A 26,931-nucleotide genomic window follows, 5' to 3' on the forward strand; every position below is an offset into this window, starting at 1 on the left:
TATTGCTATTTACTTTTTTAAAGTGGTCAATTTCCCTTTACTTGCCTCATTATAACAAAAGAAACGAATGTCTCCTGTTGGCTAAAGGGTTAACGTTGTAGCTTCGGGTTTTTTCCCTCTCCTTGGGGACTCAGAACGTGCATGCCTGTTCTATATTCCTTTCACAAAAAGGATCAAGGGCGAGGAGCCTGGGTATTGAATGTGCATTCACTGTACATTCATAATAAATGCTGAACAGAATGGCACATTCATGATTGCTCTTGATGTAAATGAATGGCTGAATGAAAGTTTTAGGGCATAGCTCACCTCCAAGAGGGCAGTCCTATTCGCACTCATACCTGTCCAGTGGATCTTGAATTTCCTTGGAAAAACTAGTTTTTCCTCTCATCATAACAGCCGTCTCCTTCCTCCCTACATCTTTGTAATCAGGCTTTTTTTTTTTTTTTTTCCCACACTGCTGTTGGATGAAAGATCCCGCCTTTGATTGAAATGGAATCTTCCACTATTGAGCAAGCTTTTGTTGAATGAGTCATCGGGGCGGCTGCTCATTGGCTGAGGCCGCTGGAACCAGGGGATTGCCTGGCGCCGGCTGCAAGGCCCGGCTTCATTCACAGAAACGCTGGCTCGCTCGCTAGCCCTTTCATTCACACAAACAGCATTTCATTCACATTTTGCTGTTTTTGTCTGCTTCTAATGAAGATCACGGTTTGGGAATGATAGGGAAGTTTTGCTTTAGATCTGGGGGGACTTGGATAACCATCACCACCATCTCTGGAGTGTGCATTTGCTGTTGCTATGCCAGCAAGGGGAAGAAAAAAAATGAGTGCCATGCGGCTGCTCGGCTAGGCCTGCGGCCCTGGGAGGGGAGCTGCCGCTTCTCCACGCTCCTGCGTCCCCGCAGCGGGCCTCACCTGGCCCACCTTGAGTGGCACTCGTCACACCCTGTTCCATAAAGCTTTTCAAGGCTGGGTGCCTCAAGTGTCACATGTCTAGCCGTGGGTGTGAGAAGACTAAGGCTAATCTGATAACGTGCTAGAGGTAAATTCATTTTTTGCATAGAAGTAGACGGGAAACTTGGACAGGGAGCGAAAGCGTTCCACTGTGAAGGGCAGCTTCTCTCAATAGACCGATGAAGACCGATGAAGACCGGCAGAGCCCGTGGTGACAGGGGTCAGTGGGTTTGCGTCTCCGCAGACCTTCTGGGGTGGGGTGGAGGGGGTCAGTGCTGTGTTCCGCGGACAGCAAGGAGGCCTGTGTGTTTCACTTGCAGCCGGTGTCTGACTCCTGAAAACAAGGCATCTTTCGGCGGGCTTGATCAGTGTACTGACAGCAGCTGCATTTTTTCTCTTTCTTTCTGCAGGGTTGCAAGCAGCAACCAAAGGGATATTGAAATGTATCTGTAGCGTTTCTTAGGCATTTCTCCAGAGCTTGAACACATTCAGTTGGAATAAAGCTTCAAGCACAGCCCCCCCTTTGGAATGGATTTCTGGAGCTTGTTGCCATTCATCAAAAGAAACACTCTTCTTTTTCAGAAGTAGGTTTTCAGCTTAACCCTGGCTGAGAAAGACTGCTGTAAATTATCAGGGAAGAGACCCTCAGTGGCTCTGGGCAGAAGTTCATACGCAGATTTTTTTTTTTCCTGGGAGGGGGAGGAACTGCATCGCCACAAAGACTCTTGTCATGGCTGCTCTGTTGACTTGAAAAAAACCTTGGAGATTGATATTTTATGTTCACCTGGGAATGAATATTTTCTTTTTGGCTATTTAAGAATTCCTGCTGCTTTCCAAATCAAAATTCATGAGGATCCGCTGAAGATCTTATTCTTAAAAATCCTTCGTCACATTTTAACGCTGCACCGTCAGACACTTTTCTAGGCTCACAGATGGGCTGAACAGGGAAGAAAAAACCCTAGCTTAGAATAATGGGTTTCAGAAAGTTCATTTGAAAGAACAGTATTTACCTCTGGCATAGATGCTGAGAGGGGGCAGGGAAAGGGGAGGTGAAAAACCAAAGGTTGGAAGGAAATGTCTGGGAAGGTAGAGAAAGGAAATTTGAGAATTGATTGGCTCTAGTGTGCTGTCAGTGGGTGTATGTGGTTTTTTTTCTTCTTCTTCTTTTTTTTTTTTGCTACAGGAAGTGATTTGCAGTGCTCACCGAGCCTTTGTTGAGAAGGGTCTCCTCTCGGAGTGAGTCATGCTTTTGCTGTGAGCAGCCCCAAGCAGCTGGGCGCGCAGCAGAGGAAACTATGACTTTTGCAAAGCGAACGTACCGCCCTCAGCAGCCGAGTCCGGGGCCGGGGCTGCGCGGCCGCGGCCGTGCGGGGTGTTAGCGGTGGGAGGCCGGCGCCGCTGCTCGCGCCCCCCAGCCTGCTGTCCCGGCCGCTCCGTCCCGCCCCGGGGACCGCGGCTCGCCTGCTATGCGCGGCAGCCTGCGCCGGGGCCGGCACCTGCAGCGCCCGGGCGGATGCGGCGAGCCCACGGAGGGGCATGCTTCCACGCACCAAGTACAACCGCTTCAGGAATGACTCGGTGACATCGGTCGATGACCTTCTGCACAACCTGTCGGTGAGCGGCGGTGGCAAGGTCTCGGCGGCGCGCGCGGCCCCGGCGGCGGCCCCCTACCTGGTGTCCGGAGAAGCGCTGCGCAGGGCGCCCGACGATGGGCCGGGCAGCCTGGGCCACCTGCTCCACAAGGTGTCCCACCTGAAACTCTCCAGCTCGGGCCTCCGCGGCCTGTCGGCGGCCAGGGAGCGGGCGGGCGCGCGGCTCTCGGGCAGCTGCAGCGCGCCCAGCCTGGCCGCCCCGGACGGCAGCGCGCCCCCCGGCCCCCGCGCCCCGGCCATGCGCGCCGCCAGGAAGGGCCGACCCGGCGACGAGCCGCCGCCCCGCGCCCCGCACGCCAACGACCAGGTGCTGGGGGCAGGAGTCACCTACGTCGTCAAGGTGGGTGCGGGCGCCGGCCGCCGGGTGGGAAAGCCCGGGCGCAGAGGCGTCCGGCACAGTGGGTCGCCTTGGAGGCCCGGGGGTGCGCACTTTTTCGCAGCCAGCTCGTTTGGCAGAGGGGACCCAGCTCAGAAAACGCACCCATTGCGCATCCAGTGGGAGAAGCTTTGAAATTGGTGACCTCACTGTCCTGGTTTCCCCTGGCTCCGCTCCTTTGGCATGCCTTTGCCACCGAGCTTTGCCATGTGTCCGGCCAGTACCCCTCTCGGCATGGACCACTCTCCCTGGGAACTGTGCATCAGGTCTGCCTAGGGTACACACTTGGAAGAACTGGGCAGTCCCTGCGATGAGAAAGGCAGGTGGAGTCACTACTTCTGTGTTTGCCCCAGGCGGCAGGGTAGATGGTTTCATTTCTTCCCTTAGCAAGAATTTCCAGCTTCTTGCAGTGCAGCCCAAGTACTGTCTTTTATACCAGATAGGTAGCAATTTCTTAGCCAGCAAGGTTTTCTTTGGTTTCTGCCTTTCCTTCCATACCTCCTTTGGTTTACAGCAGCAGAAGGAAATTTGGGACTGTTTTTCCCTGGGGACTGGCCTTCCCTTTAAATAGGCTAAAGGAAGCTGAGCCACAGGCTGGAAAGTAGATTTTTTTTTTCCTCCAACACAGAGAATTATACAACCATGCCTGATGTAGTCCACAAAATTCTTCTCTTATGCAAGTATTCTATGATATTTAAAGAACAAATACTTGGCAGTATTCCACTGGCCTGCCACATGCTTATCACATCCTTCTGGTCGTTGGGCAGCAGAGGATCACCACAGTGCTCTTCCAGCTGGGCAGACAGCCTCCAGACAGTGGAAAGGGGCCAAAATGACATTATTTCAGACTGGTCACTCCAAGACATGACTTTTTGTTTTAAGAGAAATGAAATGCACACTGTCCCCACGGTGCTGTCAATCACACTGAGAAACCTGCAGGCTCTTAGTGGATATTAATACTTACTGGCTACAGATCCAGTTTCAAAATTCTACAGACCACATCCCCTGGCAAAATATATCTTGATAATTTTGAACCAAATATTAAAGGAAACAGTTGACTTTGTGGATTATCTTTAACTATCTCAAAAGTACTAACAAAAGGAATGAGATCATCAGCATTAAAAATGGACCTGTTCTCCTTTTGAGTCTCCTTTTTAATTTAATCTTCATTCTTAGCTTCTGAGAGTGAATTAATCATGTATATTACAAAAGGGATGAAGATCAACATATAGTATGCACAGCTGGTTGAGTTTATTGTAAAAGAAAAGGAATATTCCTCTTGTATGCCTTCTTTAAGTTATATAACCAGGAGCCGAAAACAAAAGGAAAAAAGAAGAAACAAAACCAAACAACAAAACCCCTGACAACGCTGAGGTTAAGAAGTGATGCCAGAGTATATTACTTGTGGCATGTGTAATATAGTATAATTGCTATCTGAAGAAAAAAAAGAACCATGTTAGACAGATGTTGGCAAAGGTTTTTATACCTGTCATGTTGAACATAGAGGGTAGTTTCCAAATGGAGGGAGAATTTTAGAAACTTAAGTCTCTAAAGTTTCCTTTAAAAAAATAACTTGCTTTGCTTAGGGCTTTACTCTTGCTTTTTGAAGGATGAAGGCTGACATCCAGTTCTAAATGTCAGTTGTGGCCGAAGAAAACTAGTCTACTGTGCTGGGCTATTAGGTTGTGACATCCGGTTCCCTCAACCCCAAAGCAAGAGCAGCACTCAAATAAGTGAAAGGCTGGGTCTGCCTAGAGCCTTCTGGATTTGGGGTCATTTTGCTGTGCCAAAGGATTGTAGTGACCTGGGGGCACATAGCATGCCTGGTTAGTGCTCCTTGCTGTCGCCTGGTCCATCTTCAGTGGTGAATGGTGGCGTCACAGGAATATAAGCTCAGGTTTCCCTGGAGAAGTTTGAAATCACACAGCAAAGGAGTCCAGACACTAAAGGACAATTTCTTCTGCGCACGTTTGATTCACAGCATCACATGGCCTTCTGTCAGTGCACATTTCTGAATTGCCCTTGTTGAGTTTAGAACCGTGAGTTTATTTTCTTGAAAGATCACAAAACTAAAAAAAGAAAAGAAAGAAAGAAACCTGGTATTATTGGCTGATTTGCAAATAGTTTTATTGGTGTCCTTACTTTGAAAGATCTCTGGTAGATAGAAAAGAGGTAGTCTTTATAACTTGCTTGTACATCAACAGCAGAATCGAAAGGCTTGGAGTTTGGGAGAGAACTTGTTATTATTCTCTTTGATTTAAATGTATGTCTAAATTAAGGAAAACCCCAAATGTTTTCTAGTTTCCTGGAAGACTCATCTGCTATATAATTATAGATTTCCTGCCTCACAGACATATCTACCTAAAGACAATATTAGGATATTGCACACAGATTTATTCTTTAAAAACATTTCAATGTAATCTACTTACATAAAAATGGACATTGTAAAATATAGATGTCTGGTGTATCAATTAGGAAACACCAAATTGTTTGAAGAGCAGTTTGTAATATTAATTAATGAAGGATTTGAAATTTAAAAATAGTAATACCTGAGCAGCAGTAGAATTCCAGGCTCAGAGCACGTTTAATTTGTCCTTCGTGCCTTCACTTGAATCTGATGTTAATAACAGCATGAGATTATGCAAATGAGCAAGGGTTCAGGTTTGTGTTTGTTTACTTCAGGACACCCATTGGTGGTACCTTTGTACCTGCCTAAGTATGCCTGACACTGGGTTTTGTTTTGTGTGTGTGTGTGTGTGTGTTTCTTTTTTGGTGACACAAAAGGAAAAGAACAAGAAAGTATGTCCTTGAGATAAAGGAAAATCATAACAGCAAAGAGCAATGGATATTTTCATTATAATTCTATTTTAAAACTATTTTACATTTGGGCTTAAAAGGCCTAGAGACAAGTATGGAGGACACTGCTGCCCACTTTCAAATTCTATTGCCTAGAAATCCAAGCTGGCGAGGAGCCTGAGTGCCCGTGGGGGCTGCTACTGATGTTTAGCAGGTCCCAAAGGCAATATTGGGATGCTCTACACACAGATTCGCAGGGCGAACAGTTTAGGAAGGAAAGATAGCCAAGAACAGTTGGGGGTCAGTTCTTTAAAATAGCCACTGGCTGTTGTGAAAGAGTCATTTGAAGCAAGCTTGTCTTGAGGTTCAGCCTTGACCACCCCTGATGGAAGGCAATACTGTGTGGGCTACACCTGAGTTAGCTGTTGTCCCTCAGTGGGAGGGTTCTGTAGAAGAAGAGTTCGCTTTACAGCACATGACACCACAGGCTCAAAACAGGATCAGGATAAGAAGTGGCCACATTCAGGGCTGACCCGAGTGCCCACAGCAAGAATCAGGAGGTCAAGATGCTTGCTGATCACCAGCAACCCAGTGAGAATGTAGGTTGTACTTCGTCACTCAGTCATGTCCAACTGTTTGCAACCCCACGGACTGTAGCCCGCCAGACTCCTTTGTCCATGGGATTCTCCAGGCAAGAATACTGGAGTGGATTGCCATGCCCTCCGACAAGGGAACTTCCCAACCCAGGAATCGAACCCAGGTCTCCTGTATTGCAAGCAGATTCTTTACCGACTGAGCCAATGGGAAAGCCACCAGAGAAAGTAGGTTATTCACCCTTAAATCCTGTGACAGCCCCCTCAGACAGCCAAGGTTTTGGTCTGCAAAGAGTGGTGCTGGGTCTTTACTGACAATAGCTTCACATTATGAGCTGTTTATAGGAGATTTTAATAATCAGAGAACTGCTGAATTATTTCCTGAAGTGCTGGATTGTTTTTCTTTTGGGATGAAGCCTTGTTTTTACAGAAGCTCTTTAAAAATTATTTTGTTTCTCCCATTTGTGACTCTGATGATATTTAGGGTGTATGAATTATTCATTTTATTTATAAATGTTCTATTGCTTTTTATAGGTGGTCTTTATTAACTGTTCTTACTCTAAAATTTATTCTTAATTGGTATTTTTTTCTCACTTGCCTCACTGTCTTTAAAAGTATTTTAAATTTATTCTTAGAAAAAGTATCTACAATCTTTTTTCTTTTATTAGCACTGTATTCTTTTGATAACTATGAGCTAAGTAAGGTCATATTAAACAGTCACCAACAAAGTTATTTCATGTATAGCCATGATATAGTATTGTGGTGGGATTGATCGAATTTTGTTTTAATTCTAGATTAGTAAGTTGTTCCTTGATATAGAACACAATTTTAAAAGTTGATTTTTTTCTTAAAATTGTTGAAAAATCTCATGAGTGCATGGCTTATATGTAAACTGTCAAAATGATTTGAAAAACAGTTTAAGAAATTTTTGTGAGATTAGACAAAATTATTTATTTGATCTGGAAAGCATGACACCTCTTTTTTTTTTATGTGACACAAGTATAGCAGATGTGTGAAATGTGTGTATGTATACACACACCACATCACACATAAACACATATACACATATCCCACACCACACACACATACACACACATATACACACATACACACACACTGAGTAGACAACTTGTAATGACTTCAGACAGGGTCATTAGAAAATAGTAAATGTTATATTTCCAGAAATGCCTGATTATTTCATTCATTATTTTTACATTCACATTTAAGAGAAAATAATTCTGAAAGATAAGCTTTTGGTGAAACTTAAATCTTACAAAGAGTGGACTTCTTGCTCCTTTACGTTCCCACTCGGTTTTATTTTTGAATATATGTCATATTTGTCATATATGAGAAATATCATTTAAGGAAAGTTGTGATAATGGGACACTTGGGCAACAGACATGTAAGACATGTAAGAGGCTGATTTTCCAGCCAACTGGCTTGTTCTGAAGGGTGTGTGAAGCCTGCCGCCCCTCACTTGGTTGTGGTGTCTCCGAGCAGGAACATGGCCTGGATGTGGAGAATCTGCAGGGTGCCTGGACACCAGGACCCCAGATCCATTTGGCCACCTCAGAGTGTGGGGCTCAAGAGGTCAGCCTGTCATGGCTGGGGCAGGTCTTTGCTCCTGAACCTCGTGCATTTGGAAGAAAGGGGCCTCCGGCTTGCACCATGGTGTCGGGCTGTGCTTCCCCAGGTCACGTGCCTTCTGGGTGGCTGCGGCCAAGACCAGACCCCATGGTGCTACTGCCCAGAAAGTTGCATAGGGTTCAGGGGGAAGCACAGTGAGGATTCAACACTTCAAACGAAAATACCCCAAAACAAATAAAGTTACATGGAATTAATTCAGAAAAAGATAGTTTCAAATGAAATGCAAAAAAATGATCAATTGGGCATATTTCCTGGGTAAAGCACAAGAAAAAAATTGAATTTAACATAAAAAATTTACAATGTGTAGTGGATGAAGAATGTCTTTATGGTGGGAGGAATTAAGTGTAAGAATGTCCTGCTGAGTGGGTGGATGTTGGCTTTGTGTGTGTGTGTGTGTGTGTGTGCACATGCAGCTGCGCAAGTTGCTTTTGGTCCTGCAAATTCATAAGCATTGATTTTCAGTTGAGGTTAAAAAAAAAACCACCAAAAAACAACAAATCATTCTGTCCCCATGTGGTTTAGCCACTTCCCTAACCACCACCAGCGTGGAGACAATAACCCGTTGATATGTGTCAGTCTGGGCTTCCCATGTGGCTCAGCGGTAAAGGCTCAGCAATAAAGAATCTGCCTGCCAATACAGGAGACACAGGAGACACGGGTTCAATCCCTGGATTGGGAAGATCCCCTGAAGGAGAAAATGGCAACCCAATCCAGTATTCTTGCCTGGAAAATCCCATGGACAGAGCAGTCTGGTGGGCTCTCGACCATGGAGTTGCAAAGAGTCAGACATGACTGAGCAACTAATCACACACATATACAGACACACACACAGGCATCAGTCTGTGCCTCCCAGCACTAGGATTGGTGCTGCTTTCCTAAAATAAACAGAAAGACACTAGTTAAACTTGGAGGGCCAGGGCCAGGAATCCCCACGAGAACCACTGAATTCCAAGATGCTGGGTCAAAGGCTGAGTTTCCATGGTTCACGCAGGGCTGTTCTCTTCACCTTGGTGGGGAGAAGGTGCCATGCATACCTGTGATGCACTTGGGAGGAGAGGACCAGTTGCTGCTGTCCTTGGGGAACTGGTTTCCTCGAGCATCTTCTTGACTCTGCAGTGCCTCAGGCTGGGATCAGCCTCTGCCCTTGCTCTGGTAGGTGATAGCAACTCAGGGCATCCTTGGTCTTTGGCCCTCAGACTCTGGGCTCACACTTGCCTTGCCTCTCGATAAGAGAGGTCTGGCAAGTTCCACCACCTTCCAGCTGAGATCTCCATTTCTAGCCATGGTCTCATCTCCTGCAGGAGCTGTCGGGAAACCTGGGTGCCGGAGGAGAAGCTGCAGAAATGGGAGAGTTGAAGGGCAGGAGACTTACCTCATTACTGGTGTTTCTGACGCTCAGCAGCTTTAAAGTACCTGAAACCCTCCAAGCCAAGACTTTCTGAGGAAGAATGTTCAAAGAGCTTGTTGTTATCATGCTCCTTGCTTTCTATATTTATTTATTGGCCACACCACCTGGCATGAAGGATCTTACTTCCCTGACCAGGGATTGAACCATCGTCCCCTGCAGTGGAAGTGTAGAATCTTAATCAGGGAGGTCCCAGCTGCTTACTTTCAAGCTGACTTGAAGCCATCCTAGTTTTTCTGAAACGTGTTGTTTTGCTAAAGTAAAAGCCCCTCAGAAGAACCTTTCCTCACTTCTGTCTATTGAATGGGCAAAAAATCTGCAAAGATTTGATTTCAAATTTTAAGAAATTTAAATTTGTACCAACTCCACAGACTCAGTGGAACTTAGCCTTCACCCAGCCTCTCTGCTGGGACCCTTCTGACAAACTTTATTTTATCAAATTCCATTAAGCATAATTGTTTGGCAGTCTAAACAGCCTCACAGACCAGGTTCAATCCTATTGCATTTGCAAATATTCAGCATTTCTAATACCGCTTGCCCATATAAAAATCTTCTGTTTAAAATTTTTTTGAAAAACCACAGCACAGCTCTAGCTCTGTTGAGGGAAAACTAGCCCCTAACCTGTTTTCAGCAGAAACACTATAAAATCAGGGTCTCTTATGCTTTCCCCCAAAGAGGGAGAAACAACGTTTTTATCTCTGGTGATGAAACCATGAAAAGGTGACTGTTTTTTGAGTGTTCTTCATGGTGAAGAACCAGCCCTTTCATTGGCCCTCCTGGAGGTGGACTCAGTGTGTGTGCACAGTTCGGGTTCTGCTGCGATCACTGTGCTGCACCAGGTCCGATCCTGAAGACCCCTTTCCCTCCTAGGACTTGGCACATACTCCTTACTTCCTTTCCCTCCGGGCCTCGGTTTGGACACTGATGTTACCGAGCAGAGACCTGTTCAAGCAGAAGTCCCCACAGCCTGCTCAGCAGGAGAGGACCTTTGCCCTCCCCCAACCCCGGGGAGGAGGGCGTATGGGGGGAGAGATGGTTGTCCCCTAATGCTGAATCTGTAAGGCAGCAATAATGAGAAAGGCAGCCTCTGGGGCCTGGAACCCATTATCTGATGGGTCCCAGGGCCCGCAGAGAAACACGGTCATGGACTCTAAGCCCAGACACTGATGGGCCACTTTCTGTTGCTGGCAGTCCTGCAGCCTTGTGATGTCTCTCACCTGCTTCTTTTGTACACCTTTCTTTTTTTTTTTTTCTAAATGTATGTTATTACTGTTTGGCTGCTCCCAGGTCTTATTTGCAGCATGTGGGATCTTTAGCTGTAGCATTCGGACTTTCAGTTGTCATAAGTGGAACCTGATTTCCTGACCAGGGACTGAACCCAGTCCCCCTGCACTGGGAGGGTAGAGTCTTAGAAGTCCCATCAACCTTTCTTTATAAAATGTAAACATGTGCTGTGGAGATTTTCAAACACACACTGAGCATACAAAACATCAACATAAAAAAAAGAGAGGATGGTCTGATGAGCCCTCAGTTACCCGAGTCAGCTTCTCCAGCTGCCAGCTCATGGCCTCCCCCACTTCCTGAATGGTGCAGGGCTGGGGCGCTCAGACAGAACTCGAGGTTCTGATGAATAAGTTGCAGGATTGGGTTTCATAGTGCTTCCACATCTGGCAGAGCATGTTCAGGGTCACAGGCCCTGGGACACCCTTGCATTCGACTCTGCGGTCCCCAGCACAGAGACAGTAGGGCAGCCCTTGTGGTTTCTTCTTTAAAGGTGCTGACTTTGGGCTCCAAGAGGCACTGCTGATGGGCACCCCCAGGGGATGGGGTGGGAGCTGTACCTCGCTACCGACCCTGCTCGGGCTCCCCTGGACCACCCCTCTTCTGACTCTCTAGTAACCAGATGACCCTTTGAGGAACGGGTTTTCTCCCAAACTGTTTTTATAGCAGTGTATTAGTCCAGGGTCTCCAGAGATAGAGAACCAATAGGATGTACGTATAGGAGGAGATTTGTGACAAGACATTGGCGTATGTGATTACTGAGAAGTCCTCAGGGTGAGTCAGCAGGCTTATGACCCAGGAAGAGACAACATTTCAGTGTGAGTCCAAAGGTAGGAGAAAGCCATTATCCCAGTTTGAAGGCCCTCAGGTGGGAGGAATTACCTCTTATCCTAGGGGAGTGTCTGTCTTTTGTTCTATTCAGGCCTTCAGTTGATTGGATGAGACGCACCCACATTGGGAAAGGCAGTCTGCTTTACTCAGTCTATCCATTTAAATGTTAAAGTCATCCGTAAACACCTTCACAGAAACACCCAGAATCACTGTTGGTCCGTCTCTGGGCACCCGGTGGCCTAGCCAAGTTAACACACAAATTCACCATCACAGGCATAGCCACAAACTTTTGGAGTCTCATCTAGGATGGCCATTAGTTCACCCAAACAGTTAGAGAGATTCATGTGCCCTGGAAGAATGGAGATGAAAGATAAGAAACGCCTAAGTAAATCTCCTGGAAGAATCTCAGGTTTTCTTACCATTTCTCTGGGCACCAAATGGAGACACCTTTAAAAATTCCTCAAGCAGGACCTCAAACCAAAACCCTGGAGTATAAGACAGATGAACTCTGACCCCTGCACACCAGGAGAGCTGTGGAACTTTTGAGACCAGTGGCAAGAGTGTGTCTGTGGTTTGACACTTGCTCAGAGTGGAGGCCGGATACGTGCGGTGTCACACCTAACATTATCACCAGAGGCCAGAACAAGTTCACTGGTGGAAATACAGCCCCCTTGTGTGTCTGTGTACAGGCTCTCAACCAGGGACAGACGCTCTAGGAGGGAAACAGGTGTTTCTAGATCCGTGTGTTATTGTTGTTGTATAGTCACTAAGTCATGTCCAGTTCCTTTTGTGACCCCATGGTCTGAAGTCTGCTAGGCTCCTCTGTCCATTGGATTCTCCAGGCAAGAGTACTGGAGTGGGTTGCCATTTCCTTCTCCAGGGGATCTTTCTGACTCAGGGATCAAACTCATGTCTCCTGCGTCTCCCGCCTTGGCAAGTGGATTCTTTACCGGTGAGCCACTTGGGAAGCCCCACTGGGAGTCATTACTAAAATGGAAAAACTGTGCATTTTCTTTATGATTTGCAAATAATAATAGTAATTTATGGGCCTAGTTTTCTCAATTTAAGAGTTGCTCTCATAGATTTTTAAAAAGTGGTTTCATGTGAGCTTCTGTTTGTAGCCTTGAGCAAATTAGAGAATGAAGAGTATATATTACCAGACAGTGGAAGTAGCTAGGGCTGGTCCCTTTCAGAAACTGGGCTTTGTGTGAAAAGCTGATTATCACTTGAGCAAGCTGGCCTGAGTCCTGGGCCAGAGGAAGCACTGTTAAACACTTGGGACTTTCCTGAGCTCACGTTCTGAGAAGCTCCTATCTTTTGTCCATGTTCTTGTAACTGATGGAAGCTGGGGCACAGTCTAGAAGTCCTGATTCTCGCACGTGTCAGCCTTGTTTGTCCTTGTCTGGTTCTGCTGGCTTCAGTCCTTCAGGAGCCCCGCCTTTAGACTTTCCTCCTGGTCTCTGGGCTAGAGACATTGTTTTAAAATTTTTAAATTATTATTATTATTTTGGGGCCTCACAGTGTGGCATGCAGGATCTTCCCTGACCAGGGATAGAACCTGTGTCCCCGGCACTGAAGTCCGGAGTCTTAACCACTGGACCACCAGGGGAGTCCAAACACTGCTTTTTAAAAAGTTGTCTTATTTATTTATTTGGCTGCACCCAGTCGTAGTTGCAGCACTCAGCATCTTGAATCTTCATACAGCACAAGAACTCTTATTTGCAACATGTGGGATCTAGTTCCCTGACCAGGGATCGAACCAGGACCCCCTGCATTGGGAACATGGAGTCTTAGGCACTAAACCACAGAGAAGTCCCCAAACACTGCTTTTTTTTTAAGGATGGTTATTTGTGAGGTGGTGGTGGCTGCACTCTCTAAAGGACTGAGCTGTGAATTTGTTCACTGGAAGTAGCAACTCCTGTAATAGATAATAATCTTGTTTGCAGAGTGACTTAGTTACTTATTCACTAACATGGGAGAAGAAAATAAAAATCATCAAATGATGGCTAAGAGGAGGGGGGTTCCAATGTTCCAGTGTGATCCACAAACTCCTGTCCTTTAATTGCATTCCCCATTTCTGTTGCACCCTGCCGCCCACCCCACCCTCTCTCACTCCTGCACTATCTGTTGGTTAAGACTCCCAGGGCAGGGATTTGCTGAGAAAAGTTAACACCTGGCTTTCTGGACAAAAGCATGATTTATGTGCTGTGTATGTTCGTGCATGTTCAGTTGTGTCCAACTTTTTGAGATCCCATGAACTGTAGCCCATTAAGCTTCTCTGTCCATGGATTTTTCAGTTAAGAATACTGGAGTGGCTTGCCATTTCCTGCTCCAGGGGATCTTCCCAGAGTTTGCCAATTCTTGGGGTGTAAATAGTTATGGGATGTGGGAAAAGATGTGTAGTAACACAGCTTTGCAGACTCTTAACTTCAAGGGTGTGGATGATATTGACATGTCACACAATACTTAGAAGTGCTGAGTTTTGAGTATTACTTTTTATAAAATATAACTGATTGTTTGGACCTCCTCCTTAGGCTGTGCCATGCTTAGTCACTCAGTCATATCTGACTCTTTGCGACTCCAGGGACTATAGCTCTCTGGGCTCCTCTGTCCATGGGATTCTCCAGGCAAGAATACTGGAGTGGGTTACCATGTCCTCCTCCCTCCTTAGGCTGCTTGTACCTAAAACAAATTCCCCTCCAAGTATCCCTTCTTCCCTTGCTACTCCACCTTCCTCATTTCACTTTCTTTCACCTAATTCATGCCAACATGAGACAATTGACTTCTTCTGACCTGTGGACAGTGTCTGGAAAAGGTTCCTGGGTGACCCCCTAATTATAAAATCAAAAACCCACTTCATCTGGTGCTGACACCTCACAGCCTCTCTCCCAGACTCCTGGCATCTGGTGTGAAGGTTCTTCTTCTTTGCTTTTTCTCCTCATTTTTATTCCTGGATTATTTATAAACAGTCTTACCCTCTCTGTTCCTCTTCTCATTCATTAACTCCTCCATCAATCTACTAACCAATTATTTTATTCAGTTCAGTTCAGTTCAGTTCAGTTCAGTCATCCAGTCGTGTCTGACTCTTTGCAACCCCACGAATCTCAGGACGCCAGGCCTCCCTCTCCATCACCAACTCCCAGAGTTCACTGAGACTCACATCCATCGAGTCGGTGATGCCATCCAGCCATCTCATCCTCTGTCGTCCCCTTCTCCTCCTGCCCCGAATCCCTCCCAGCATCAGAGTCTTTTCCAATGAGTCAACTCTTCGCATGAGGTGGCCAAAGTACTGGAGTTTCAGCTTTAGCATCATTCCTTCCAAAGAACACCCAGGACTGATCCCCTTTAGAATGGACTGGTTGGATCTCCTTGCAGTCCAAGGGACTCTCAAGAGTCTTCTCCAACTAAGTTCCCATCCTGGGGTAATGTGTTGGGGATAAAGAGGTGATTGCTGCTGCTGCTGCTAAGTTGCTTCAGTCGTGTTCGACTCTGTGCGACCCTATAGATGGCAGCCCACCAGGCTCCCCTGTCCCTGGTATTCTCCAAGCAAGAACACTGGACTGGGTTGCCATTTCCTTCTCCAATGCATGAAAATAAAAAGCGAAAGTGAAGTCTCTCAGTCATGTCCGACTCTTAGCGATCCCATGGACTGCAGCCTACCAGGCTCCTCTGTCCGTGGGATTTTCCAGGCATGAGTACTGGAGTGGGGTGCCATTGCCTTCTCCAAAAGAGGGGATTAAATAAGCATAATTCCTGCTCTTTTGGTGCCAGTGGTGGAGACAGAGGAGAGAAAGTACCAGGAGATCACATTGGTGGTGAGGATGTGGAGATCAAGGGTGGCTTCTCAGAGGAGGTGATATGGAAGTTGAGCCCTAGATATCCAGGAAGATGGATGGAATTGGTATGCAGATGTGTTCAAGCATGAGTGAGTGTGTGTGTGCATGCATGTTCCATTCTAGGAGGAGATGGAAACTGACAGTAGCCAATGTAATTAGTGTATTGAGTCAGGGGAGGGTCCCTAGGGGCTGGCCAGCACTAGGCAAGTACAGTGGGAAACCACTGGAGATTTTCTGAAAGACTATTCTATCTTCTGTGTGGAGAACAGATTGGAAAGTCAGGAATAAAAGTAGAGACAGTTGAGAGGTAATAAGGAGGAGTGATGGTGGCTTGGACCCGTGTCATAGGTCAAAGGCCAGTGGCATATGTTGGGCGCAGGTCCGTATTGTTCACTGTCCATGTAACATGCACATCCTCTCTTTCAGGGCCCCTTAAATGAAACAAATCTCAAACTGAATTCATAACCTTTCCCACCTCAGTTAAGGGTTTCATTGCTCACGTACTTCTCAAATTCAAGACCTCAAAGCCATCCTTGAATGCCTCCTTTTCCTAAACTCATTGTATCCATTCAATCACTGAGCTATCATTTCTATTCCACAGGGTTTCAAATCTTTTTTTCTTTTCCTTTTGCCCTGATTCATACCTTCATCATTTCTTGCTGTGACTATTACAATGTACTAACCAGTCTTCGATGATTGCTTTGGGAAGGACTCTTCTTTTTTAAATTAAATAAAAAAGATGATATAGTCTTACTTAGATGTTTCAGAGTGTCCTCTCAACAGCCTTCCCTTCAAATTTTCTTCCTTTCATAGATAATCACCATCACCTGTTTGCTATTTGTGTTTCCAGACACACATATGCACACTTTTTTACCTTTCTTTCTTGTATCTTTTCTTTTCCCTTTCTGTTTCACAAAGCAAAATATCCTACATACACTTTTCTGTGACTTGCTTTTTTAAAAAATTTAATATGCCTTGGAAATCGTTCAGCATTAGTATTTATAATTCTGCTTCCTTCTTTTTGGCATTTGCTTAACATTCATGCACATGTTACATGCACAGTATACATGCATGCATGTATGTGTGCATGCGTGTGTGCTAAGTCGCTTCAGTCGTGTCTGACTCTTTGCGACCCCATGGGCTGTAGCCCACCAGGCTTCTCTGTCCATGGGATAATCCAGGCAAGAGCACTGGAATAGGTTGCCATATTCTCCAGGGGATTTTCTCTACTCAGGGACTGAATCCATGTTTCTTATGTCTCATGCATTGGCAGGCAGTTCTTTACTACTAAGCCACCTGGGAAGCCAAATATCCACCTGAGAGGCCAAATATTCATGTATATGGAGGTGCTAATACTTATTTAGTCAGTTCTCTATTGTTAGACTGGAGAAGGCAATGGCACCCCACTCCAGTACTCTTGCCTGGAAAATCCCATGGATGGAGGAGCCTGGTAGGCTGCAGTCCATGGGGTCGCGAAGAGTCGGATACAACTGAGTGACTTCACTTTCACTTTTCACTTTCATGCATTGGAGAAGGAAATGGCAACTCCCTCCAGTGTTCTTGCCTGGAGAATCCCAGGGACTGGGGAGCCTTGTGGGCTGCCGTCTCTGGGCTTGCACAGATTCGGACATGACTGAAGAGACTTAGCAGCAGCAGCAGCTATTGTTAGACATGTAGATATTTTCCAATTTATCCCAGTAAAATAATGAACATTCTTCTACACACGTGTTTCCATTTGGGCAAATATTTTTGCCTGTGAGTACAGTAAGTTTTAGCTAATATTAATCTTTTCCTATGATACATGTGGGAGCTAGAGAACAGTGATCAATTCTATTGATGAAGGTGACTTTTTCACTCCTGGCTACAAAGTGAGTCCTCTTACTTAACTATAAAGGAGGACATTTACTGTCATATACCCTTTTACAAGTTAAGAAACATTTCTTATAATCTTAGTTTCAAAAACTTTCAAATTAGTTTCCAGCATCTAGTGAGTAAATATATATTTTTTGCATTCTTCTCTTAATGTGGTGAGTCATTTATCTTTGTAAAATGCATATCTCATCTTCTTAATTCAAATCTCTCTGTCGCTTGATTTGGCTTATGGAATTTAATCCAAATGAATTCCATATGACACCCAGACTTTTACAATTTGGCTTCAGTTTAGTTCTTGAGCTTCAACTCTTGCCCCTCCAGTTTCCAGCCTCATAAAACAACTTGTTTTCCTCAAACAAGTTGCAACTCTGGCCTTAGTTCCAAGGCCATTTTCCCACTCTGGGCCTCCTCTGTCCACTCCATCTTGGCCTGGAATAACTCGGTTGTTGTTCAGTCGCTCAGTTGTGCCTGACTCTGTGACTCCATGGACTGCAACATGCCAGGCTACTCTGTCCTCCACTGTCTCCTAGAGTTTTCTCAAAATCATATCCCTTGAGATGGAGAGTCCATTAACTCTGTTAGCTTTCAAGAGCTTTGGGCAGCTGTTCCCTCCTGTCTCTCTGGTGAGGCAGAGTTAGTGTCACTCCTCAGGGTCTCCACAGCCCTGTAGGCCTGTCTTTGTGTTCATCAGTTCAATCCATGCTGAGTGAGAACCTGCCAGATTCATGTTGCTGGAGCTCCTGCAAACCTAACATGAATTCAATGGTCCCTGCTTTCAAGAAATCATTCTCCAGAGAAGGTTTACATGGCCATGCACTGTGGAAAAGGAGGTCAGCTGGCTCTCCCCAAAATGTCCCTGGGTAAAGAGCCTGTGACAAACATTTATTATGTGAAAATGGAGGAATCAAGGTGGCTGGAGGCCACTGGGGTGTATGACAGAGCAACAGAGACTGGTTAGGAGGGAGACCTGTGGTCCTGTCATATATGGTTGGTGATTAAGAATGTGACTTCAGAGAGGCACATTTTGAACTCTGTTCTGTTTAAAAGTCCCTTGATGATTGTTCTTTCTGTGAACTGGCATGTATGAAATAGCCCATCCAAAGTCTTTACAGGGTGTTCCCTAGATCAGAGGGACCCATGAATTCTGTTTTGTATTGCTTTTTCTCTAACACTAATTGCAGAAAGATTTCAATAAGAGAATCAACTTTAATGAGAGCCATGAATAATTATTATTAAGTTAAAATATTGTATAACCAAATGTCACCAGGACATTTCCAAACAGAAAGCTAAACTGAACACTTCCACATGCTCCCACCTCTAATTAAAGCACGTGGATTTATGAAAAAGAATGAGGGAAAATGAATGTATCAACAAGTATTTTCTGAGGACTCAATTACTTGCCTTGTCCTGTGGAAGGTATTGTGGATTGTGAAAGAGGTACAGGGTGATTTTACAAAAGGAACTTGTGATCCAGTTGAGAAGGAAAAGCAGCTTCATTTTAAAAAGAAAGAAAAAAAAAATCATGCTCAATAAGGTTCTAATGGCATAGTGAGAGATTAGTGGTGGCTGGAGTTATCAAGAAAGGCTTCACAGAAGGTGTGGGATTTTTTTTTTTCTGAGTCCTGAAAGACTGTCCAGATCTGGGTAGGTGGAAGAGTGGAGGGTGTTCAAGCAAGAGAGCCAGGGTGAGAAACACTTTGAAGGTGGGAGGAGGCATGGTGTTTGACTAGGGGTTGGCCAGAGTCAGAGGGACGGTGAGAGGTCAGCTGCCATCTCTAGCCTCTTAGAGTCAGGATGCTCCCTATTTAATGGAGGGACCATTCTAACGCTGGTCCTTGTTGGATTACACTGGATGGCTTCCCCCCATGTGGTTGACGTTTGCAGGTCTGATCTTCATTATTAGGTTACAGAGCCTGAGAGAGCTGGAGGAATGTTTCCCTTACTTTCTTCTCTCCAAGTTAAACATTTCTCACTCAATCAACAGTCCCAATCTCATGATATCCTGGATTCTATTTGTTTATGTATTAGTTTGTTAATTACTTTTGAGAGACGTTGCTCGTGTGAAAAATTTGGTGGAATTGTTTGGATTAGTGTATATTATATTTTTAGAGTTTTGTCCTGTTCTCATCTCACATGCTAGTAAAGTAATGCTCAAAATTCTCCAAGTCAGGCTTCAGCAATATGTGAACCGTGAACTTCCTGATGTTCAAGCTGGTTTTAGAAAAGGAAGAGGAACCAGAGATCAAATTGCCAACATCCGCTGGATTATGGAAAAAGCAAGAGAGTTCCAGAAAAGCATCTATTTCTGCTTTATTGACTATGCCAAAGCCTTTGACTGTGTGGATCACAAGAAACTGTGGAAAATTCTTCAAGAGATGGGAATACCAGACCACCTGATCTGCCTCCTGAGAAATCTGTATGCAGGTCAGGAAGCAACAGTTAGAACTGGACATGGAACAACAGACTGGTTCCAAATAGGAAAAGGAGTACTGCAAGGCAGTATATTGTCACCCTGTTTATTTAACTTATGTGCAGAGTACATCATGAGAAACGCTGGACTGGAAGAAACACAAGCTGGAATCAAGATTGCCGGGAGAAATATCAATAACCTCAGATATGCAGATGACACCACCCTTATGGCAGAAAGTGAAGAACTAAAGAGCCTCTGGATGAAAGTGAAAGAAGAGAGTGAAAAAGTTGGCTTAAAATTCAGTATTCAGAAAACTAAAATCATGGCATCCAGTTCCATCACTTCATGGCAAATAGATGGGGAAACCATGGAAATGGTGACAGACTTTATTTTTGGGGCTCCAAAATCACTGCAGATGGTGATTGCAGCCATGAAATTAAAAGACGCTTGGTTCTTAGAAGAAAAGTTATGACCAACCTAGATAGCTCATTAAAAAGCAAAGACATTACTTTGCCAACAAAGGTCCATCTAGTCAAAGCTATGGTTTTTCCAGTGGTCATGTATGGATGTGAGAGTTGGACTATAAAGAAAGCTGAGCACCGAAGAATTGATGCTTTTGAACTGTGGTGTTGGAGAAGACTCTTGAGAGTCCCTTGGACAGCGAAGACACCCAACCAGTCCATTTTAAAGGAAATCAGTCCTGATTATTCATTGGAAGGACTGATGCTGAAGCTGAAAGTCCAATACTTTGGCCACCTGATGCAAAGAATTTTCTCATTGGAAAAAATCCTGATGCTGGGAAAGATTGAAGGCGGGAGGAGAAGGGGACAACAGAGGACGAGATGGTTTATGGCATCATTGACTCAATGGACATGAATTTGAGTAGACTCTGGGAGTTGGTGATGGACAGGGAGGTCTGGAGCGCTGCAGTCCATGGGGTTGCAAAGAATCAGACATGACTGAGCGACTGAACTGAACTGAAGGATAATTTGGGCCTTAGTTCATATGCTGCCATGACAGAGGTAAATTCACATTTGTCTAAGATACAGCTGCTCTGTTTTCCAAGAAAGGATGATAGGGCTTTCTTTGTGGATTATTCGTTATAATCTACAAACAGATGATTTTCAGAGTCACAGTTCCTTTTATCAAAAGACTCAGTGCAGATTCATCTGTGCCCTCTTATCCTCCTCCTATAGGCCATACAACTACTGTGAACTTCCAACCATCAACCTCGGTCATCAAAACTCAGAATCACAATTAAGAAGGACAGCGGAATCGTCACTGAAAATAACGCTACCCATAAAATAAAGCAAATGTCCCCCAGCAGAATGGTGGAATAAGTTGTGGTGTATTAACACCACACAGTAACATGCAGACGTTTAAAACAGTGAGTTAGAGTTTTATAGTTGATTGGATTTCACAAGGCATTGTTGGATGAGAAGAGCATAGTTTAGCTACATGTGTATTATGAATTAATTCTTGTAACAGAAGCAAGTACAGGAATGCTTGTATATACCTACAGTTATAGATGGAGGTTTCTACAGCTCACCCCAAGCAATGGATAGGTTACTGTGCTGAAAATCAGCTGCTGCAGCTGCTGCTAAGTCACTTCAATAAATGGTGCTGGGAAAACTGGACAGCTACATGTAAAAGAATGAAATTAGAACTCTTCCTAACAGCATGCTGCTGCTGCTGCTGCTGCTAAGTCACTTCAGTCATGTCTGACTCTGTGCGACCCCAGAGACGGCAGTCCACCAGGCTCCCCGTCCCTGGGATTCTCCAGGCAAGAACACTGGAGTGGGTTGCCATTTCCTTCTCCAGTGCATGAAAGTGAAAAGTGAAAAGTGAAAGTGAAGTCTCTCAGTCATGTCCAACTCTTCTCGACCCCATGGACTGCAGCCTACCAGGCTCCTCCATCCATGAGATTTATCAGGCAAGAGTACTAGAGTGGGGTGCCATTGCCTTCTGCAGAAAATCAGCAAAGATATACACAACTGAGCAACATAATCAACTATAGGGGCGGATAGACATCTGTAGAGTCCTCTATGAAACCACAACAGACTAAACATTCTTATCAAGTACTCATGGAATATCTACTAAGATAGACCACAGTTCAAGCCATAAAGCAAGCAAACCTAACCAAGTTTAAAATAATTGAAATCATACAAAGTATGTTCTCTATGACCACAATGAATTCAAGTTAGAAATTGATAAGGAAAGACAACAGAAAAATATACAAACACTTGAAAATTAAGCAATATGCCTATAAATAATCCCTGGACAAAGGACAAATTGCAAAGGAAGTTCAAAAATACATAGAAGGGAATGAAAATGAAACTACATCATATCAAAATATGTGGGACACAGCTAGAATAGTACCAAGAGGGAAATTTATAGCAGCAAATGCTTACTTTGGAAAAGAGAAAATTTCTCCAAGCAGTGACCCAAGTATCTAGCTCAAGACACTAAAAAAGAACAAAATAAAGCCAAATCAAGTAGCAGGAAGGAAATAACAAAGATAAAAGCAGAAATCAATGTAATGAAAAACAAAATCAATAGGAAAAAAAAATCATGAAACAAAAATCTGATTCTGTGGAAAAAATAATCAATAAGATGGATAAGCCTAATAAAACTGACAAGTATCAAAAGAAAGAAGATACAAGTCACCATCCCTAGGAATGTGAAGGGGCTGATTCAAGAGATCCGGTTGCCATGACAAGCTATTCTAAGATAGCTTGGCCAGGTTCTCAGTTGTCAGCGTCCAGATGCTGGGCTGGCAGCCGCTCACTAAGAGCCAGGACAGTGAGGCAGGCTCTAGGCAAAAGGGAGTGTGGCAAGGAATGGAAGACAAAGCCAGGCATCCAGATACAGTCTGATTCAATAATACGGAGGCCCAGTGCTGAGATTGGAGCTCAAGGCCCAGTGGGTCCACAGAAGAAGCCTGGCTGGGCTGAGAATGTGGCTGTTGACACTACACCTATAAAGGTTCAACTACACAGAGAGGAGCTAAGGAGACTTCAGGGGCCATCTTGTCCAATAATCTTTTTATTTATTTTTTTCAGGTGGGGTTGGGAAGTAAAGAAAACCAATTCTACAGGCAAGAGAATGTATCTTCTGAGACCAAACAGCTAGTTCAGTGTCAGAGTGAATGGAGTCTTTGTAGGCTAAAGAGGGCCGGTCAGCTTCGCCTCCTTCACACATTAGCTATAACGTGGCTTTAGCTGTCATACCCATAGGTATTTTGGGAATATTTCTTCCCTCTTTTCCTTTGGCTTTGAATAGCAGATGTGGCCTATTGCGTTGCCTGTGATTTTCAGATGAAATGAAGCACAGTGGTTTACTTTTAACCAAACCCCAGTCATACTTCCTCTCTCTGACTCAGCTTCCTCGTCGTAAATGAGATGGATGACACACGCCACCAGCTAACATTTACAAAGACATCCTGGCTTTTTTTTTTTTTAATGAAAGCCTATATGGCATTTGTATTAATATAATTTTCTCTGTTAGATGAAAGATTAAACGAGAATTGTCACACTAGCTAAGGAAACGTAGACGTAGGATGCCTATGGAACCAAATGGCTAATTTCTTCCTTGTGTAGGAGCTGAAAAAAATCTAATAAAGAAAATAGGGAGACTGAAAGTGGGTCATCACCTCTCTCAACACTCAACCCTTTCATTCCCACCAGACCGTCCTGCAGCGTGCTCCTCTTCATGTGCACTTTTTTTTTTTTAACTGCACCGGAAACATATTTTCTGGCTTTATTCTTAACAACAGATACCCTGAGTTCTCTGGACTTAACAACAGGTACCCCCGGTGGCTCAGATGGTGAAGAAACTGCCTGCAATACAGGAGACCTGGGTTCAATCCCTGGGTCAGGAAGATCCCCTAAAGAAGGAAATGGCAACCCATTCCAGTATTCTTGCCTAGAGAATTCCATAGACAGAGAAGCCTGGTGGGCTACAATCCATGGGGTTGCAAAGAGTCAGACACGACTGAGTGACTAAGCTAACATTTTCACTTGCACTTTATTATTCCAAGTTCTCTGAACAGGTGACAACTTTACTTAACTCTTAGTTGTCCATTCCCCAGGGTGATGCCCACCAGGAGGAGGTGCATCAGAGCCTCAAGTCTGAAGTGGGGATGACTACAGCACCATCTCATAGGGCTGGTCAGAAAGAGTGCAGTCAATGAACATTAGTAGGGCAATTGGCTCAGCGCCTAGCAGGTGATAGAGGCTTCCTGAAAGCTTGCTATTTGAGCCATCCGTGTCCCTATTATTGAATCCGGAGCTCACCTCTCCAAAGTTTTATGAGTCAGGGACGACCTCTGTCTTCAGTCAAAGAGACTGATTATTCATTTACTTTATTCAAGAAAGAGTACTGTCATATCACAAGATTGTGACTCCAGCTCTGTGTCAGCTCAGCCTCCTAACTCATGTGGATCTGTTCCAGGAGGCAGATGTGATGGTACAGTGCTGTTCTACATGCCCCTGAGGGGAGCTGAGGTTGAGATTTGATGGGATGAAAGCTGGGGAGTGATCACTTGCTCTTCCTGGTCCCCATTTTGGGTTGTCAGCTTCCCAACTTCTGCAGATTTTCTTTGGGGCTACAATATGAACAGCATGGGTTTGTCATGGAGGGTGAGTAGCAAGGTAATTACCAGCAACTGGTTTTTGCTCCTGGAAAGAAGCAGTGTGGATATTGGAAACAGGTTTCATTGTGGGTGAGTGATGTCTATGTGGCTGCAGTGCCCAGCACCAGTGTTGAAGTTGATAGGTGTTGGTACAGAACTTGCTAGCTGCCCTATAAGCCAGTACACAGAAGCTGAGTTGTCATAGGGCTTCAGACAACATGTATCATAATGCCAAGTTATTTTGGTGGGTGGATTAGAAATGATTTTCATTTTTTGATGCTTGTCTGTATTTTCCAAATTTTGCTACAAGGAACATACATTGTCAGAAGAAAATGAGCATTAAAAATAAAGTGATTTGAGGATTTTTTTTAAAAAGCAATGATCTTTTGTTCTTTTTATTGACCACATAGTAGACTATGTGACCTTGAGTGTTTAGCTCAACGAACATCATATATATATAGAAACACATTACACCTACAGAGCACCTGACAAAGATCTAAAGGACATTCCCAGGCTTTCTGTGTCCCAGCCAGTCAGGAACCTCCCAAATGTACCCATTCTTCTGACTTCTGCCACCATTGATTAGTTTATGTCCATAAACTTTTTTTCCCAACCTTGAAACTTCTTATTTTGTATTGGGGTATAGCTGATTAATGGAGAAGGCAATGGCACCCCACTCCAGTACTCTTGCCTGGAAAATCCCATGGACGGAGAAGTCTGGTAGGCTGCAGTCCATGGGGTCACGAAGAGTTGGACACGACTGAGTGACTTCACTTTCACTTTTCACTTTCATACATTGGAGAAGGAAATGGCAACCCACTCCAGTGTTCTTGCCTGGAGAATCCCAGGGATGGGGGAACCTGGTGGGCTGCCGTCTATGGGGTCGAACAGAGTCAGACACGACTGAAGTGACTTAGCATAGCATAGCATAGCTGATTAACAATGTTGTGGTAGTTTCAGATGAACTGCAAAGGGCCTTAGCCATAAAAATACATGTATCCTTTCTCCCCCCACAAAGCCCCCTTCCATCCAGGCTGGCGCATAATATTGAACAGAGTTCCATGTGTTATGAACAGGTCTTTGTTATCCATTTAAAATATAGCAGTGTGTACATGACCTTCCCAAAGTTCCTAGCTATCCCTTCTTTCCCAGCAGCAATAAATTCATTTTCTAAGTCTATGTGTCTCTTTCTGTTTTGTAAGTTCATTTCTATCATTTCTTTTTAGATTCGGCATATGAGGGATGTCATATGCTATTTCTCCTTCTCTGTCTGAGTTCACTCAGTATGACCCTCTCTAGGTCCATCCATGTTGCTGCAAATGGCACTATTTCATTCTTTTTAACGGCTGAGTAATATTCCATTGTATATGCACCACACCTTTATCCATTCCTCTGTTGATGTACATTTAGGTTGCTTCCATGTCTTGACTATTGTAAGCAGTGCTGCAATGAACATTAGGGTGCATGTATCCTTTCCGGTCATGTTTTTCTCTGGTTACATGCCCAGCAGTAAGATTGTTGGCTCACATGTAGCTCTAGTTTTAGCTTTTGAAGGAACCTCCATACTGTTTTACACAGTGGCTGTACCAATTTACATTCCCATCAACAGTAAGAGGGTCCCCTTTTCTTCACACTGTCTGCAGATTTGTTCTTTGTAGAGAAGTTACTCTTGAACACAAATGTTTGTGGTTGATTTGCTAAGATGGTTGGGCCACAGCTAACTTCAGCAATTCTAAAGAATTTTTCAAACCTAAAATTTCTGGAACAGAATTTTGCTTGAATTTAAAGTTGTCACACATTCTGTAAGTCTGTGACATTTGAATTCTAATTGATTGTAGGTGTGTAGTGAAGTGACCTGGAATATTAGGCACTCAGTCACGTTCAACTCTTTGCAGTCCCATGGACTATAGCCCACCAGGCTCCTCCATCCACAGAGTTCTCCAGGCAAGAGTACTGGAATGGGTTGCCATGCCCTTCTCCAGGGGATCTTCTTCACCCAGGGATTGAACCTGGGTCTCCTGCATTGCAGGCAGCTTCTTTACCATGTGAGCCACCAGGGAAGCCAGTTGGTTAGCCCTTGTCTGTGCTTAGGTGCAATGGTCACCACTGGGGATTTGGATGAAAGAGATGAAGTTCACAGCCTGCCCTGGGCCTTTGGGTTCCCACAGGTTATCGAGTGATGGTTGACCAGGTCACAGATGAGACTCAGGCAGGAGCTTGTTTATAGTATATCTTATATGCCTCACATCTTTAACTCGAATTTCCCAGAGAACACATCAAAAGTGCCAGTTTCCCTATAGAACCTGAAACCCTTTAAGTCACTAGCGATCTGTACCACTAACAACTAAAATCTTAAAAACAGAACCATTGACTATTATTGCAAATCTGAAAGTCTATAGACAACCTTACCAAATATGGATACTTTTAGTTAATAACGTTATCTTTCTCTTATGAAGGCAATGCAAGAAAATTGCAGGAAAAGTAGAAACTAAGGTATAAAGAAGAAAATTAAAATTACCTGTAATCACAATTTTCCATAATAATTGCTATTAAGATTTCCATGATTGTTTTAGCCCTTATTTTCACTTATGCAGAATTGAGATCGAGTTCAATGATTCTCTGAATTATTAAATATTCTTAGAAGGCATT

The 26,931-nt window shown here is 44.4% G+C and overlaps 1 protein-coding gene across 5 annotated transcripts in view; it reads left to right on the forward strand.

Moving 5' to 3' along the window:
- Positions 1-568: 568 nt before the first annotated feature.
- Positions 569-26,931, forward strand: part of SHC3 (SHC adaptor protein 3) — a 191,692-nt gene continuing 165,329 nt past the window's right edge. The window contains exons 1-3 of one of the 5 annotated variants that reach the window (XM_059889513.1): positions 569-1,038; positions 1,361-1,534; positions 2,134-2,942. In XM_059889513.1, coding sequence (XP_059745496.1) covers positions 2,487-2,942 — 456 coding nt within the window. In that variant the 5' untranslated portion in view covers positions 569-1,038; positions 1,361-1,534; positions 2,134-2,486. Of the gene's footprint in view, positions 1,039-1,360; positions 2,943-26,931 lie in introns of all 5 variants that reach the window. The other 4 variants (XM_059889511.1, XM_024996294.2, XM_024996292.2 and 1 more) reach the window with 4 other exon arrangements.

This window comes from Bos taurus, chromosome 8 (genome assembly GCF_002263795.3).
Source record: "Bos taurus isolate L1 Dominette 01449 registration number 42190680 breed Hereford chromosome 8, ARS-UCD2.0, whole genome shotgun sequence".
NCBI lineage: Eukaryota > Metazoa > Chordata > Mammalia > Artiodactyla > Bovidae > Bos > Bos taurus.